The sequence below is a fragment of the Hemibagrus wyckioides genome, linkage group LG20, assembly GCF_019097595.1.
Source record: "Hemibagrus wyckioides isolate EC202008001 linkage group LG20, SWU_Hwy_1.0, whole genome shotgun sequence".
NCBI classification, from domain to species: Eukaryota; Metazoa; Chordata; class Actinopteri; order Siluriformes; family Bagridae; genus Hemibagrus; species Hemibagrus wyckioides.
Genome location: NC_080729.1, coordinates 19,959,351 through 19,978,544, shown reverse-complemented (window position 1 = coordinate 19,978,544; position 19,194 = coordinate 19,959,351). Strand labels below are relative to the sequence as shown.

The 19,194-nt window shown below is 40.7% G+C and overlaps 1 protein-coding gene across 1 annotated transcript; it reads right to left on the bottom strand.

Moving 5' to 3' along the window:
• Positions 1-2,809: 2,809 nt before the first annotated feature.
• ptger4c (prostaglandin E receptor 4 (subtype EP4) c) lies at positions 2,810-16,636 on the bottom strand. The gene is given in 4 exon segments (XM_058418320.1): positions 2,810-4,802; positions 5,947-6,927; positions 6,930-6,974; positions 16,514-16,636. Coding segments are annotated over 4 exon segments (1,749 nt in total). The 3' UTR covers positions 2,810-4,202.
• Between the last annotated feature and the right edge of the window lie 2,558 nt (positions 16,637-19,194).

Genomic DNA, 19,194 nt, shown 5'->3' with positions numbered 1-19,194 from the left:
CTACGTTTCATTTGTTTATAGCAACATTAAATGCTACGTTTTATCTATTTCTAGCTACGTTTTACGTCTTGTTCTTGTTCACCAGTGGCTTCCTCACCAAACTCTCAAAAAACCCCAAACAGATTGTTACATCATGATGTGGTTACTAAGAAACTGCAAAGAAGCGCAATCTCGTCTGTCCCGAAGATGTCAGAATGCTTTACCTCTGACTGTAACAAAGCGAACAAATGTTCTTACAGAAATCTTCTTTCTACAAACAAGTTTCCTCGAGTGTTTTGTTTGTGTCATGTCCGCTGTGTGACTTGTTGCTGCTGTAGAATGTGGACATTAATATAAACCAGCTGTCAGAAAATGAATCAACACCTTCCGACCAATCAGAATTGAGAATTCAGCACTGCTGTGGGATTAAGGAATAAAACTGATCCGAAAGGTGAAGAGGTATCTGGATGTTTTTATGGTTTTGTCATTACTGTGAAAAGATTGTGGTTGATTGACATGCTGATGTCACAGGGGGACGTCGCTGTTGGCACTAGCGCACTTACAGTGGTGTTTATTAGGGAAGTGTTAGCTGAGTTGGTTAAGGTGTTGGACGACTGATGGAAAGCACAAAGATCCCAGGACCACCGAACCAAACCGCCTCTGCTGCTACTTTTCTCACTTGTTGTATTCTCAAATGCTGGATTCCAAATCCCCAGAACGCAATGCAGCTAAACGACCCGGCTCAGCTAGTCAGCGACCTTCGAGATGACCATTGCTAATGATGTTGATGTTGACGGCGTTAAAGTGAAACTTTGGATGCTGATCTGTTTGAGCAAAGTGTACAGATGAGAGAGCTGCACAGACCAAAGGACTAAAGCACCGCCGCATCGATATAGATTAATATCAGCAGGTAGTTGAACTTCGTGCACCGTGGGTCTTGTAGGAAGCTGTTAAAATAGAGCGGCATGGACCTGAGAGAAGTGTAAACATTCACAAAATAAATCATGGATGCTGTTGAATATCACGTGTTCTTCATAAAAATGAGTATGCAAGTCGTTAAGGGTGGAGTTCTTGTTTAATGCACTGATGCAGCAGCTTTTTCCCATAATGTTGCTGGTTGTTTAGAGCTTTGAGCTCGTCTGTCTGTATAATAGTTATCATTCCTGTTCTAAAAGGCGTAACGGTGGCGTACTCCGAAATGCAGAGAACATTTCCATGTGCCAGGCCGCTCCTAACGAGCCCACCTTCACCATGGCTCAGGGCTCTTTACCTCTCGTTACCTCTCTGTGTGGTTAAGGTTAATTAATGTTACATGGGGCCCTCTGATATTTCTGTAGATTTGCGCTATTGGAAACAGATGCAGGTGGAAAAGGAGGTTGTGTTTTTGTGCTCCTGTCACAGACCACACCACATCACAGGGTCATGCCGCCTCCTCGCCGCCAAAAAACATTCGAAATATGTCTCGGATTTTTTTACTTTGCAAAACACAGGCCCGAGACATGTCTTTTATAAACCATTATTTTGAGGAAAACGGAAATTTTGTGGAGAAAGAGAATTAATATTACTACTGCGGTGCTGAATTAGCATGCTAGCTTTAATAATTTTTTAGCAAGCCGATCTGATGCAGAGATGGAATCGCTTCCTTTTAGAGGAATATGAATAAGATAGATATTTGCACAGAGCCTTTGTTATTCCTCCCTGTAATTGTGGGTTAAAGTTTGTATAACCTTCTGTACCAAAATGATCGAATAATCTAATGTTGGAATGCCGAATATTATACTCCTCAAAATTAATCAAAGCTATACCAATAAAAAAGGACTGAGTTCAGAAGATAACCTTTTTAAACCTATTTGAGAGATCGTTTTTAAGAAGAAAAGAAAGTTTAAAGATTTATAAAGCCACACAACACTGACACCTGGTGGGGTGAATCTGCTAAGACAGGCTTCAGTAATACACTGATCAGACATAACATTATGACCAGTGCCAGGTGAAGTGAATAAGACTGTGTATCTCCTCATCATGGCACCTGTTAGTGGGTGGGATACCAGCCACAGGGTCATGGGTGGTCAAGGTTCATTGATGCACGTGGGGAGCGATTAGAAGGCTGGCCCGTGTGATCTGATCCAACAGACGAGCTACTGTTGCTCCAATTGCTAAAGAAGTTAATGCTGGTTCTGATAGAAAAGTGTCACAGTTCAGGACGGGTCAACACAATATTAGGCAAGTGGTCATAATGTTATGCTTGGTCGCTGTACGTTAGAAGTTTTTATATCTAAGAATTTATTGAATTTAAAGGCAAATATTAAAAAGAAAGTTTTATTAGATGAAGGTCATCATCACAATTTTGGTAGTGAATATGAAAAAGGAAGTGATATGTTAAAGATCCTAAAGATGTTAACCATCCTCAGGTCATTTTGCTTGCTCAAATCGATGATGATGATAATGATGATGATGATGAAGTAGAAGCAGAATTGAATTTTTACAGTGCAGATCCTCTGTAACAGCTCAGTTACCACAGCAACCCATTTCCAAACTCTTGTTCTTTCACATTACCACATAGCAGTTATGTAACAACCTTAGATATGTCTTAAATTTACTTAAAACTTAATCTCTTAATTTTGTTTATTTATGACTTTGGATCAGAAGAAAGACAAAGTCATGCTAATAATGTAACAGTAAACAGTTATGAGCTCCGTGTTTGTCAGTGCTGCTGGGTTCCTGTGCTGTTACTGCCCCCTGCTGGCCGTTAGACTAGAACTGTGACTTAATTAACACGGAGGTTAATGAAATTCCAAGATGAGAACTTTTAAAAGAATATTCCAAGCACTTTTATTTCCAAGAATACAGCGTTCACAGTTTTACAAGTCATTAAAGTCATGCAAATCCAACACGATACTGCAACATAGCAACACGTCCATAAATAAACCTTTATACATTCACATTATGAAAAAACAGCAGACGCTGAAATGTCTACCGGCACGGATATTTGTTCGATCTCTAAAAATGGATCGTTTTATATATCAAAATTATGTTAATTCACAGAATTCACATGTATAAGAGTTGTGTGCACAGTAAGAACGTGATCGCGTGACAGTGAGGGTAAGATAAGAACATTAAGGCTGGAAAACTCAGAGGGTTCCATTTTTCAGGACATTTCAAACAAGATGATTTCATTTTTTGTTAAAAATTAGACAGTGAAATAGTTTTTTTAAAGAACATTAGGAGATTCTTATATACATGGAGGGTGAGGGAAGGGGTTGTAAACAGGAAGTAGTTACCCTGCATTCACACAGCTCAGGTTCTGTGTACGTTTAGAATCATGCCATTAAAAAAAAACTTATAACCATCGGAATTTTAATGCCATAAGACCCATAAGAGAGAAGTGATGTGTGTGTGTGTGAGAATATAAAATTGTGAATTGCCAGAGCAATCGATTATGTATGCTATTCAATTTGCATTTCATTTCAATTAGTTCATTTATTTATTAATTTATTTTACTTCGTGCTAATTAACTTGATGCTGAAGTTGAGGACTGATCTTCTAACCCCAGTCCCTCTGAGGAAATTTTCTTGTTCAGTCATTAATGTGTCTCCAGGTGATGTTAAAGTAGAGTGCGTCAGTTCTCAGAAGTGGGCGTGGCTTATCTTTCAACTCCTGACTTTTATATAATTTATATGTTATAAATCACTCAGGTACTTTTTTAAAAGAGGTATTTAAGACACTTGTTAATGGGAACGAAAGACTAAAGATTGTTTAAGAAATGTTAAATGTTGCTTGTGTGTGTGTGTGTGTGTGTGTTGGTATCAAGGTCACAACTTTATGCAGAAAAGTATTGTGGTTTGGTCACATGATTTGTTTGTTCCAACAAAATGTCAGCACACCTGAACAGACACAAGGTTGTTTCCTTGTCATGGGGTACGGTCAGCGTCTTGCGAGTTTCCATATACTTTATACATCCTAGTGTACTGGTTAGCACCATCTTCCAACTTGGGATGTTAATATCAATGCAATCACTAGCAATGAACATGACATTAGAGTGTCCAGAACTGATAGAACTTAAAATTTCATAATTATAAAGAACAATTAACAACAAAAAAAACATTTCTCCAGTGTAAATTTAGTTTTGTGCACTGAAAGATAATCACCAGTTCCAGTAAATTACAGTAATAAGTAATAATTACTGTAATAAAATGCACTTTTTAGATCACCGTGTGTGATGTTCCTCAGCACTTCTCTGACAGACAGGAACTCGGTGTGCTGAAGGTACACGTGACAATCACGGCTTTATGTTCATGCACTTTTGAGCAGGACGCCGGAGTCACCTGGACGCATCCGGGTGTCTTTCCAATCATCATTTCACACCCGGATGCCGTTTCACTTTCTGAGCCCAGAACCGGGCTCTGCTGCACGCTGAACGGATGAAAGTCGTCCAGCGCCGTGTCCAGGTCCCACGCTTGTCGCACGCTCAAGTCCACGTAGGATTTCGCATCGATGGTGCCCAGTTTTCCCACAGTGTTTCTGCACGAGGTTGCACGCAGCGAAGCATAACTGGTGGCGTTGCTGTGAACGAGGGACGGAGGCGAGACCTGCCCCAGGACCCAGCCTGATTTACGGGCAGGACTCTCTCGGCTCAGGTCCATGGTGCGCTTGATCCATTCGCAACATTTGCTAAACAAGTTCTTCCTGCACAGGATGTACACCCACGGGTCCAGGATTGGGTTGAAGGACGCAAACCGGATGGCAAGAAGATCACTACTATAGTCAGGCTGTACACCCGCAGCGATGTACGCAGGGCCGTAGAGCTGATTGACAAAGATACGAACCTGTGGAGGACACACCACATGGTCAAAAAAAGTCATGGTCATTAAAGAAGTAACTTTAGAAAATGGAAAAGACTGTCTTTTTCAAATCACTTTAGACATCTGGATTATTAGCAACATGCTAGTTGAATTCCTGACTGAATATTGTGCTGCTTCATCATCATCATCATCGCTGATTCACCAAAACTCTCAGAGATATTTACAGATACACGAATATCACCAAAATAAAAATTAATGTAGATTTGGTAGCTAGCCACGATAACCACCTTTAACAATATTTACTTTTAAACTTTAGGTGTTAGCTTGACGGTTTAGCCTTCACTGACTTTTTAAAGAAAACTGTCCAAATTTTCTTATTAATAGGAAAGTTTTGCATTTAGAGGTAGCTTTATTATAACTTTCAAATGACATGCTAAATGCTAAACTGTGCTAAACTAGCCTTCCTCTGTAAAGTCCTGTTCTTTGTCGCTACAGCTAGCCTATGTAGTTAACAAGCTAGCTACACAAACTAGCTAGCTAGACTCAGTAGAGTTTGAGAGAAGTGACTTTAACTGGAAAGTTAAGTCCAAATTGTATTAAGATTTAATGAAAATACTTTTATGTGTTATTATTAATATATCCACTATACTAAGGAAAGGATTTCTCCTGGTCCAGTTATTGATTTGTTAATGCTACAAACATTTTTATCGACACCAGGTTTTTAGTCCTGGTAAATGAATTTCTGGCAATAATGGCTTAAATGCAAAGAAACTTTAGACATTTTAAAAACAAAATGTTGTAAAATCCTGAGGGAGTCCTTTCAGACAATGATGCACCAAAACTCTACTTTTAGAGCTGGTTCCACTTTGTGCGCATCTTTAGCACTTTTAATGAGCATCTTTTACCTGGAAAGGTGCACGTGATGGGGCTTTAATTAGTAATGCTAATTACTAATTAGCCTATATTAGAGTATAATCAATTAAATGATTATTTAAACTACACTACATTCACATTTTCACGTGAAAGACAAAACAAAAGACAAAACATACCACAGCAGTAATATTTATTACTGAGAGTGCACTCTATTATTTATTATCAGCTATTCTTGATAATAGACATGAAGAGTAGGGAATGTCAGACTATGTATTTGTTTTTTTTGGATGCTCACCACCAGAGGGATGGAGCAGATCAGGAAGACGATGGTCATGAAAATCAGAAGCCAGAACATCTGGATCTCCGCTGCCGAGGCGACCGCGGGCAGTTTGCGGAAGGCGCGTCTGGATCCCGGGTGTCCGGTGTGCGCCTCGGCTCTGGCCGTTGCGGCGACGACGCGCGTCTTCTTGCTCATACTGACCAGCGAGCGGCACACAGCGCAGTTACACAGCACCGTGACGGCGATCAGCAGCAGCACGAAGCCTCCGTACAGGAACGAGTACGCGGCTCCCCGCGTGTCCAACGCGCGCCAGTCCAGGAAGCACCACGTTCCCGGGAAGTGCTTGGCGTGCCGGCCGAAGCCGAAACTGGGCATCGCACACAGCACCCCGTTCACCACGTAGACCGCGAGCAATGCGAGTCGCCCCACCGCACGGTCCACGTGCTGTGAGTAGAAAAACGCGTGACTGATCGCGAGGTAGCGCTCCACGGCCATTGCGCACAAGATGGACATCCCTGCCGAGCCGAAAAACAGCATGGAGAAGGAGAAGAAGTGGCAGAGCGGCGCGCCGCCGGGCCACCGACCCGCCACGTACGTGGCGATCACCACAGGGCTCGTGAAGCATGTCCCCAGGAGGTCCGTCACCGCCATTCCGCACACCAGCGTGTAAAACGTCGTCTCCTTTTGCTCCCTCTTGGAGACGCACAACACCGCCACGGCCACCAGGTTACCGAGCACTCCTACTGCAAACATGGTGGCCGAGATGACCAGCGAACGAGAGTCCAAGCGCAAAACGCGCGTCGTCGTCGTAGGCGTCGGGGGCGCCGTCGCAGGGGTCAGGAATACCGCCGACGCGTTTGCGTGCGCGCTCAGCACCGAGTCTGTCATGTTTAAAACTGAGGTTGTTCTAAAATAAAACCTGCACAAGTGACCCAGGGACAGCGCATGACCGTGTCCAGGGTTCACATTCCCGTCAGACTGGACAGAGCTGAGCTGCAGGTGGATATAAACTCCAACACGGTCTCCACCTCCACAATACAACTCTGATGTCATCACATCATGTACACTTACACGTCACCGACTGCAGGTGGGCTTTTCTCATCCAAACTTAATGAAGAAATATCTATCTATCTATCTATCTATCTATCTATCTATCTATCTATCTGGACACCACTTTATAAACGGAAGTCAAGTGCTTTTACAACAGTGCACTAAAAAATCATAAAACACAGAAAAAGCAGAAACAGTACTGCACTTTTTAAACATTAAAAACATGAAAACTTAATTTTAAAAATATATTATTATGAACATATATAAAAATCAGTAAGTGTGTACACTTTTTGTGTTTACTGTATGCTTGGGCATTTTATTACATTTCTTGTTTTCTTCCAAAATGCATTTTGTTAATTTAATAGATAGATAGATAGATAGATAGATAGATAGAGAGATCTAAATGTATTTTTATTAGATATTATACAAATATTATTGTATTTATTTGTTTGTTTTATTTATTTATTTATTTATTGATATTTTTCATTTTATTTTATTTTATTTTATTTATTTATTTGTCACTTATTTTTTGCAACTCCACCTTCAAACTTTAGGCCACACCTCCAATCTGACTCTGAGGCTAGAGTAGAAGAAAAAAAGTCCTTATTTTAGAGATTTTTTTTATTTGGCCCATTTGTATACACATTGATCAGCCATAACACCTGTCATGTCACCTGTTAGTGGGTGGGATATATTAGGCAGCAAGTGAAGACTTGGTCCTCAAAGTGTTAGAAGCAGGAAAAATGGACAACAGGAAATAGACAGCAGGAAAATGGACAAGCGCAAGGATTTGAGCGAGTTTGAGTGAGTTTGACCAAAAGGGCCAAATTGTGAAGGCTAGACCACTGGATCAAAGCATCTCCAAAACTGCAGCCCTTGTGGGGTGTTCCCGGTCTGCAGTGGTCAGTATCTATCAAAAGTGCTCCAAAGAAGGAACAGTGGTGAACCAGAGACAGGGTCGAGGCTCATTGATGCACGTGGGGAGCAAAGGCTGGCCCTTTTGGTCTGATCCAATAGACGAGCTACTGTTGCTCAGATTGCTGAAGAAGTTAATGCTGGTTCTGATATAAAGGTGTCAGAATACACAGTGCAGGACGGGTCAGGACTGTTTGGGCAGCAAAAGGGGACCAACACAATATTAGGCAGGTGGTCATAATGTTATGCCTCATCTGTGTAAAAGTGTCTTAATCACTTAATGAGTCAGAAACCACATAAGCAAATCTACTTGATACAATCTGCTTGATATAATCTCTCAATTATTAGCTACATTATTAAATTAAAAGTTTGGACCGAAAGATTGTTACCTAAATATTGCCTTAATTGAACGCTGAGAATTTTTCAGTCAATATTATTTCTCCTCCTGTAAGAGAGATAAGTGTATTTTCTGGCACAGCTAGAATAATAACGTTTGTATGCGAGTAGTTTAAATGTGATTAAGAAGAAATTAGCAGAGCTACACAGCGTTACATCAACCAGACACATGAGTAATAAATCAAGTGCTCATCAGGAATTCAGCTCTATCTGTAACATTTCATTAAACAAACTAGTACAGGGATCCTCTGTGCTGAAATAATGAAGGGAGAGGTATATCATGAGCTGAAGATGTTTATGCGTGTGTAAGGGTACTTAATGTTCAGTACTGTATGGGGAAAAAATGCTCACTCTTTATCTGAAAGCAGATAAAGAAGGTTTGTGGTTTAAGACTATTTCAAAACCCTTTAGAGCAAGCCGAACTGACCTTTAAAGGATGTCAATAGATTCGATTGATTCTTTTAAACAGGCCGAAAGTTATAGTGCAGGTTTAATCCTAATCCAGGAGGCTGAAGAAGAGCGAGGTTCAGGTTTTATTTAATCCCCGTTTTTCGAAGATATTTTTAATACTAATACATTGATGGTTCCATACACACCGCAGCGCTGCTGAATTCTGAATTCTGATTGGTCAGAAGGTGTTCATTTCTTTAACAGCTGCTCTGTGAGTAAGTTTGTAGTCATGCATTTGCTCGAATACACTATCGTTCATTTCTATAGTCACAACTAGGAGAATTCTAAGTCTAATAATAAACGTGTTACTTATCAAATGAGAAGTAATGTGTGTAATCGTTGATATGGTGAGAGGGAAGGAGTCTCCAGTGTCAGCGCTTTGTAATTGAGGAGTTTTCACTTTTTTGTGGTTTCTTATTGGTGAAGGATCGACTGTTTATAGCTGCCATAACGTCAGTGAGAACAGGAACTAACATGCTTCAGGGAAGCTTCAGAGACGTTCCACGACATTAAGTGTTCCTATAAATGGATAAAAAGTTAAACATTGTAGATAAACATTGTAATTGTGGGCAAATTGCTGTGGTATAAGAGGAATAAAACACGCATGCTGGTGTAGGAAAATCATCACTTTTGCATTGTGGCTGTTGATTATTTTCCACTTACTGCATAGAACTGATGTATTATACTACAACTACTAATAGTGGAGACTTCTCCCAATGAACCTAACTTATTTTTTTCCTTTCTTTCTTTGGTCACTCGAGCCATTATCACACGTCATATTGACCTGACGTGCAAATTTCAAAACTCCGGCTGATATGCTGCACCGTACCCTGTATCCGGGTTACATCCTGTGCCGGTGACGTCCAAAAGGTTGAAAAGTCAGAGAGTTGAAAACACCTTGCCCTTTGACCTCCCTGACATTATAAATAGGCAGGTATTCCAAAACCTTGTGTACCATCTGTTCCTGTGCTGCACATTCAGCACATAGCTAACACGGCTTGTACAGAATCCAGGAATGAAATTATCGCAGTGATGAGATTTCTGCAGAGCTTCTGCACATTTCCTCCTTCCCTGCTGTATTAATGAGAATAATAATAATAATAATAATAATAATAATAATAATAATAATAAGGATAATAATACCAATCCGTGTCAATAATCTGCGGGACAATTAAAATCCAAGCATCTTTTATGCGAGTGTCTGATCTCTGAGGAATCTGACAGCGAGGTAGGAGCTGTTACGAAAACAGAGCTGTATGTAGCGGCACAGTGGATGTTATACGATCTTGAAATGACCGCCTAGGCACCGAGGAATCTGAAATTCAGCCCTAGTGTCTCATTTCTGCTCTCTGATGCGTGGGCAATTACACAAACTGCTGTCATTACCGCTGATGTGCGGCTCTATAGATGGATTACAGTCATATATATACGGAGTATCAGTTTCGGTCTCGACTCGGGGGAGTACGCCAGAGCAGCCTTTGAGCTCGGAGCATCTCATTTACTCGCTATTTGCTTTCAAACAATTAAGCTATAAAGAAGGAACACGGTGAGGCTTTCGGATTTGTTACTAAGACGACATCTCGCTCAAGAAACATTTTTTGCTGATGCGAACTTAACTATCTGTCTAACTTACTAACTATACTACATTGCCAAAAGTTTTGGGACACCCCTTCAGATCATTGAGTTCAGGTGTTGTTTTTCAGGGGTTGGGCTCGGCCCCTTAGTTCCAGTGAAAGGAACTCTTAATGCTTCAGCTTCATACCAAGACATTTTGGACAATTTCATGCTCTTTGTGGGAACAGTTTGGGGATGACCCCTTCCTGTTCCAACATGACTGCACAACAGGTCAGGCACTGATGTTGGACGAGAAGGTCTGGTTCACAGTCTCCACTCTAATTCATCCCAGAGCTGTTCTATGGAGTTGAGGTCAGGACTTAGTCACCCAGTCACGTTCCTCCACACCAAACTCACTCATCCATGTCTTTATGGACCTTGCTTTGGTCACTGGTGTACAGTCATGTTGGAACAGGAAGGGGTCATCCCCAAACTGTTCCCACAAAGAGCATGAAATTGTCCAAAATGTCTTGGTATGAAGCTGAAGCATTAAGAGTTCCTTTCACTGGAACTAAGGGGCCGAGCCCAACCCCTGAAAAACAACACCTGAACTCAATGATTTGGAGGGGTGTCCCAAAACTTTTGGCAACATAGTGTATCTATGTATTAAATTTATAATGATCAGTCATGCAGATGAAATAAAGTATAGTGTAACTCTGGTGATGAGGAGGTTGTTTGTCTTTAGAGGCAGAAAATCTTAGCTGCTTGTGTGACTTGAATGAAACCTCCATGTTGGTGTTTCTTCCTCGCCTCCTGACTCCCTCACCGTCCTGACTGGTCGTGAAAAGAAACTTTACATGACATTGTGCATTCCTGAAAGCTCTAAAAAGAGTTCTGATCATCAATGCCATCCATCCAAATCCCTGGATTTTCGCTTTCTGACATTTCCCATGTGAATTGTTTAAATGAACCGGAAATGAGTCAACTGATTCATTCAAGCTGAAATGATTTGTCAAATTTCAGAAATCAGTTCAGCTTGAATGAATCAGTTCACTCATTCTGATCTGATTATTAGCCTTTTATTAAATAGTGTCTAGGTTTCTTCAGAAAAAAATAAAATAATTAATCTATAATATAAATAAATAATTGTTATATTGTGTTAAATTATATTCTTGTACATCAACGTTTAACAAGAAATTATTTTAGCCAGGAACACGGACAAGTCCAACACGTCCAAGAGCAACCTTATTTAAATATGAAATATTTAGAGATTATATTATTTATTTATTTTTTATATTCGATTTCCTCAGGCTGCATTTATCATCCGTAACATTCTAGTTATCATTACTCCAGTTTTGAGCTCCTATAAGACTCTCACTCGCTGAAGGACGGAATCACACGCATGAAGAAAAAGTCAAACAGTGTCCAAAGAGTAGAGCATGCAGAAACTCCTGCGGGGTCAGCGGGGTCATCTGCATAAACAAAGCTGCGGCTTATATAACGCTTTAATAGCAGAGATGAGCCTCAGACACGGCGAAGGCTTGAAGCTGCTTATAGACTTCATGTTTCTGTGAGGAAAACAAAATAATCCATCTTCTGCAGATCTGATGAGGAACGCTGATGTTCTGAAATCGATCTAAAATAAATCCATGGCTTTGCGTCATATTAATATATATATTTTTTTCAGATGGATTTGTTTAGAATTTTCCTCCTCAAGCAGTTCGACATGATGAGATGTGAGGAAGCCGAGCAGAGAGACTCTAGGATCTGGCACCGAGGTGGAGGAGTGAATGAATTTCCTCCTGGAAATGCAAACAGCTTTCTTTCTTTCTTTCTTTCTTTCTTTCTTTCTTTCTTTCTTTCTTTCTTTCTTTCTTTGTCTCTCTCTCTCTCTCGCTCTCTCTCTCTGGATCTTTCTTTCTTTTTCTTTCTTTCTTTCTCTGGAATTTTTTGTTTGTTTGTTATTTTTTGTCTTTCTTTCTTTCTTTCTTTCTTTCTTTCTTTCTTTCTTTCTTTCTTTCTTTCTTTCTTTCTTTCTTTGTCTCTCTCTCTCTCTCTCTCGCTCTCTCTCTCTGGATCTTTCTTTCTTTCTTTCTTTCTTTCTTTCTTTCTTTCTTTCTTTCTTTCTTTCTTTCTTTCTTTCTTTCTTTCTCTCTCTCTCTCTCTCTCTCTCTCTATCGCTCTCTCTGGATCTTTCTTTCTTTCTGTCTTTCTTACTCTATATTTACTTCTATAAAACCATGAGAACAGTATTCGCTCCAGTGTGATGATACAGCAGGTAGAGAGAGGAGTTTCCTTGTGAAGGTGATGAAGGCTGTAGCGTAACTGGACCAGGCGTGTCGCTCCTTTGACGGAGATAAAATTCGAGGCCAGAGAGCGCTGAGGTTTTTTTATAAAACACACAAGGTTGTGACCCAATGCCACGGGGACACTGTGGTTCATTAAAGATTAGCCGCTCCGCAGGTCAGCACACGACAGCGGCCATGAAGCCAGGAAAGGAAATCGAATTGAGAATAATGAAAGAATTCATCATATCTCACAGAGACAGCCTGAAATCCCTACAGTTACTCTGGCTGTGTGAGTCGATTCCACCTCACACACACACACACACACAGCGGTGTGGTGATTGGCCCCCAAGGCGTCTCACACTTGCCCACTTGTTTGTGTATCGACTTCACACTATAACCTCTCAGACGTCATCTGGTGTTCGTCCTACGCACGTGAGATCCATCAGCACTGCCCACTCTGTCCTGTAGAGCTGGACAGTGTGTGTGTGTGTGTGAGATGACAGGTTATGTTTTTGTAACTGTACAACAGGGGGCAAAAATACCTTATGGATATTATTCCTTGTTTTTTAATAATATTATAATGATTTATTTGGAGTAAATCGGGAGACTCTGGGTCTTTCACACGGATCATGATGGTGTATAAAGGTTATCAGAGGTCAGGTCGAGCTGAACAACAACAACTCTGTGAGGGAAATATAAGTCTGTAAGCACTTCAGTGTTAGAGATTATAATCTGTTTTATTTCAATATAGATATATAATATAATATAATATTACATATATAATAATATATTCTCTGGATCTTTCTTTCTTTCTTTCTCTAGATCTTTCTTTCTTTATTTTTATTTCTCTCTGGATCTTTCTTTCTTTCTTTCTTTCTTTCTTTCTTTCTTTCTTTCTTTCTTTCTTTCTTTCTTTCTCTCTCTCTCTCTCTCTCTCTCTCTCTCTCTCTCTCCTGTGTGTAACAGAGGGGAAAACATGCTAAAACATCTAAAACACACTGAAAGTCCTGACTGCTTTTAAAAGTCGACTGCCGATAAAATCGTTCATTTATTTTGACTGATTAAAAACGTCCCATTAGAGTCCTGTTCTGTTCTGCTGGAGGACCGGAGCACCAGCGTACTGGGAAAAGGGATTAATAATCATGAGAGTGGACTTCAGGGACAGAGATTATGAGATGTCCTTTTTTTGGAGTTTGTGGAGGAACGGAAGAATAAACAGCGGAGATGAACATCATCAATAATTCATGCAGGCATTCAGCATTGTGAATTAAATTATCCGCCACGTTTCTGCAGTGAAGGTCGTCACTGAAACTCTTCATCCCCGTTACGTCACCTCTCTGTGTCTGCGTCGGCGGTTGCTAGGTAACGGATCCAACTGACTAGATTAAGATTCTGAGATTCTGCTGTTTTTTTAAATTAGGATCGGATTACCTGGAAGATGAAGCCCGTCTGGCTCGTGTCACATCGGATCTCAGCTCTTATGAAGGAGAATGTAGGAAGTCGGTCTCCTGGATGTCCAGCCAACTTTACTGGGTAGAAATAAGTGCATGAGATGTTGTATGGACGTCTATAAGAGCAGCTCTGACAGTACCTTATCGCAGATAGGTTATTGTTTCCATAGTAACGCCTCGTATGACAGAAGTTCCATGTAATCTGGTTTTAAATAATCGATAATTGATATTGTGACATTTTCTGTATTGAACATGGATGGAAGGAGTCTCCAGTGTCAACATTCAGAGTTAAAGCTGTAGCTGTAATTTTTTAAAAAAAAAGGCTGTGTAGGTTGTATAGCTGCTATAACATAAGCGATTGTTTATTTTACAGATGCTCCACAATGTTAAATTTGACTATAAACAAATTAAATTGTGATTGCTGTGGTATAAGAGGAAGAGGAATAAACCACTTCGGGACTTTTAGGCAATAATCACCTAGAGGAAAATAAGGGAAAAAAACCCTTCACAGTGGTTTATAGTTACTCCATTTTGACACTTCAGCTTGGTTTCATTACTCATTAAAGTTTGTCTTTATAGTTATAGTTGATTTTACACACCGATTTGTCTCATTTTGTTATGTTATGAAGGCACTGATGCTTTCAGGTCTCACACTGCAGGTAATATATAATAATTCTCAGTCCATAACCTGTGATTCAGCCGATTCAGGTGATTTGGATGATTCAGGTGATTTGGATGATTCAGGTGATTTGGATGATTCAGGTGATTTGGGTGATTGATTCAGGTTATTCGGGCGATTCAAGTGATTCAGGTGATTCAGGCAAGTTGGGTAATTGATTCAGGTGATTTGGGTGCTTCAGATGATTCTGCTGATTCAGATGATTCAGGTGATTCGGGGGATTTAGGTGATTTAGGTTATTCAGGTTATTCAGGTGATTCAGGTGATTCGGGGGATTTAGGTTATATGAAGCCATGATGTCAGATATAATGTCAGCAGGGGACTTGCGTAAGAGAGAGAGAGAGAGAGAGAGAGAGAGTATGTTCCATCATACCTGCAGCTCACAAAAGCTTTTAGTGATCTAATGATTCTGCAGCGCAGTCAGACCAAATAACTAAACTCATACATCTGACTGCTCATTACACACACACACACACACACACTCTCTCTCTCTCTCTCTCTCTCTCTCTCTCTACTGTGATTTATTGGAATTGTTGCACAAATAAAAGCACATACACGTGTGTCCAGATATCACAAACACAATAAACAACACACACACACACACAAATGTTAGGAAAACATCTAAACATGTTATGTATTGTGTGTGTATCTCTCTCTCGCTCTCTCTCTCTCTCTCTCTCTCTCTCTCTCTCTCTCCATAACAGTAAATATTATTGTTCAGTTAAATATTTTGCTTCCAACAAGTGAAAAATCAATAAAATGTGTTTATTAAAGCAATCATTTCATTTCAGCTCACATGACAACAAGCCCACTTTAATATTACACAATAAAAACCTGATAAACAGAAACGATGATATTTAGCGAGTTACATTGCACGTAGCATGCAGCATCGCCAGGCTACTCAGGAATGATTATATGACACACAATATTGGCAAATTCAGGAGTTGTTTTTCAGGGGTTGGGCTCGGCCCCTTAGTTCCAGTGAAAGGAACTCTTAATGCTTCAGCTTCATATCAAGACATTTTGGAGAATTTCATGCTCTTTGTGGGAACAGTTTGGGGATGACCCCTTCCTGTTCCAACATGACTGCACATCAGCGCACAAAGCAAGCTATTAAAAAGCTATTATGAAGCTGTTGTAGCTGCAAAGGGCGGGACAACTCCATATTACATTCATGTGCATGTAAAGGCAGACATCCCAAAACCTTTGTCAATATAGTGTATGTTGAAGTTTTCTTTAAAAGAGGATGTTTATTTAACAATTAAGGAAGGAGTCTCCAGTTTCAGTTTTTTCTTGTCTGTTAAGTTCAAGAAACAGAGTAAAGTGATGGAAGGAGCATTTATAGCTGCTGTAACGTAAGCGAGAAACAGGAAGTTGTTTCGTAATGTTTGTTGTTTGCTGTGTTATGAAGAGTAATGAAATATTTGTTGATGTTTATTTATAGAATAAAAGCATCTGAGTTTCAGCAGTGTTCCAGGAACTGTTAGAGAAGTGTAAATAATTTAATATTAATTTAATCTATCCAGCATAAATGTTTAATTATAAAGCAGATATCAAAGTAGACAAAGACAATAAAATCACACACACACACACACTGCATTATTAAAACTCATTTATTATTGATCTGCTCTGAGGAAGAAAGAGTGAAAGTGAATAAAAGAACTGCTCTGAAGCGTCTTTAATCATTTTATTTAACCGTCTCGGGTCTCTGGTAAAGCTAAAAGAAAAACAGAGGAGACAGTATGAGCGAGCGTCATGCCTCACACAGAGATAAATAATAACGCTAAACTGCATTCCACCTCCTCCTCACACGGGGTGTAGGATACGCCAACGTTCCCCTGAAGCCTGGGTGAAAAGAGACGTGCTGATGTAGAGATGAAGGAGGGAAAAAACGCTGCAGGTTTCAATCTCAGCTTCGACATCTTTCGCAGCATCGTTAGGACAGATTGGTTTTCTATAACTGGCCTCAGCGGAGTCTGAGCGCTCACCAGGTCTTTTCACACAGATGCTAGAAGACGGTGATGCTGAGTTCTCTTGTGTGTTTCAGGCACATTCTAGTCTATTATTTTACAGCACAACGTACAGAACTTTTATGTTTACTGAAAACAACAGCTTCAGCACGGAATTAAACACCATGTTGTTCTGTTGTAGGAAAATAATCAACAGCGAGGAGCGAAGAGTTCATTCATTAATTTCTTATAAACGTGTTTTATTGGGTGACGCATAATGTTTTTATGTGCGAGGAATTCAAGAATGAATAAATTCAGCCTCCTTGTAAATTTTATCTCAGTGACAATATTTAAAAGTAAAATGTCGATCACTGTTAATAATTGCCCCGGGTAAAAGGGGTAAAAGTGGAGCAGCGGGAAAGACAGGCTAGATTTTTCTGGTTTAATGCAGAGAGAGAAATTCTCCAGAGGGAAAATCTAATTAGCGAGCGATCTGGGTGTGAGTGTGTGTGGCGTGTGTAGGTTTCACGTCGTCTCAACGTTTCAACTTTAATTAAGTCGTCTACGGAGAAAGAAAATGTGATCAGGTTGATTGAACGAGTCTGAAATGTTTATGAGATCGGCAGGAAGTTTAAAGAATCACGTTACACATCAAAATCTTTCATTTGGTTCTAATTACAATCATAATTGGATGATAGCGGTGTCAGGGAGTTAATAAGCCTGATTTGTGGGTGATCCATATCAAATTCCAGTGAAATGGAAATGCATGACTGACCACAGCGTCCATTAGCATCAGCAGCTTTTACCAGGATTAAGCAGAATTTCAACCTAAGTACATCTCACGCTTTAAAATCAATATTTTCTACTTCCGGGAGTTCCGTATCATCACGCTTCCTCAATTTCAGAGATCGTCCAATTAAAAAAGGCGAGCGTTGATGGGAACGGAAGGGACGTGGTGTTACAGACAGGGTAATTAGCGCTCTCTGAGACAACAGGCACATCTCCTCCTAGATTTGCCTGACTTCATGCTCTTCAAAGATGGAGAAAGAAGCGCAGTTGAGCACCGACAGGCCAGTCATGATACTCAGCCACGATTAAAATAAATAAATGATCTGAGATTGAAGTCGACACCTGGGGAATAGAGTGAAATTGTGAAAGAGGGAAGTTACAGGAATTTCCTGATGTCTTTATGGCAGTGAACTGGATCAAACGTCAGGGATATAAAACACCATAAAATGAAGACATATTGTGTTCCAATTGTTTTACTGTACGCTCCTGCTTCCACGTCTGTTGTGGGCGTAACACAGCAAAGAGTAAAGTGAAGAACCGCCACAAACCAACTGATGGAAGAAAAATCACTGGTGGTGTGAATAAAGAATTCATTTAGAACCGCAGGCCAGATACGGTGCATCTGTATGCATGTGCAGTGGAACCTTTTTCTGGAGGCGAGTTCTTAAGGTGAAAGTTTTCCTCATAAGGAATAATGTAAATGTAGATAATCCATTCCAGCTCCCAAATACACTATATTGCCAAAAGTATTCGCTCACCCATCCAAATAATCAGAATCAGGTGTTCCAATCACTTCCATGGCCACAGGTGTATAAAATCAAGCACCTAGGCATGCAGACTGTTTTTACAAACATTTGTGAAAGAATGGGTCGCTCTCAGGAGCTCAGTGAATTCCAGCGGAATTGTGGAACTGTGATAGGATGCCACCTGTGCAACAAATCCAGTCGTGAAATTTCCTCGCTCCTAAATATTCCACAGTCAACTGTCAGCTGTATTATAAGAACGTGGAAGTGTTTGGGAACAACAGCAACTCGGCCACGAAGTGGTAGGCCACGTAAACTGACGGAGCGGGGTCAGCGGATGCTGAGGCACATAGTGCGAAGAGGTCGCCAACTTTCTGCAGAGTCAATCGCTACAGACCTCCAAACTTCATGTGGCCTTCAGATTAGCTCAAGAACAGTGCGCAGAGAGCTTCATGGAATGGGTTTCCATGGCCGAGCAGCTGCATCCAAGCCATACATCACCAAGTGCAATGCAAAGCGTCGGATGCAGTGGTGTAAAGCACGCCGCCACTGGACTCTAGAGCAGTGGAGACGCGTTCTCTGGAGTGACGAATCGCGCTTCTCCATCTGGCAATCTGATGGACAAGTCTGGGTTTGGCGGTTGCCAGGAGAACGGTACTTGTCTGACTGCATTGTGCCAAGTGTAAAGTTTGGTGGAGGGGGGATTATGGTGTGGGGTTGTCTTTCAGGAGCTGAGCTTGGCCCCTTAGTTCCAGTGAAAGGAACTCTGAATGCTTCAGCATACCAAGACATTTTGGACAATTCCATGCTCCCAACTTTGTGGGAACAGTTTGGAGCTGGCCCCTTCCTCTTCCAACATGACTGTGCACCAGTGACCAAAGCAAGGTCCATAAAGACATGGATGACAGAGTCTGGTGTGGATGAACTTGACTGGCCTGCACAGAGTCCTGACCTCAACCCGATAGAACACCTTTGGGATGAATTAGAGCGGAGACTGAG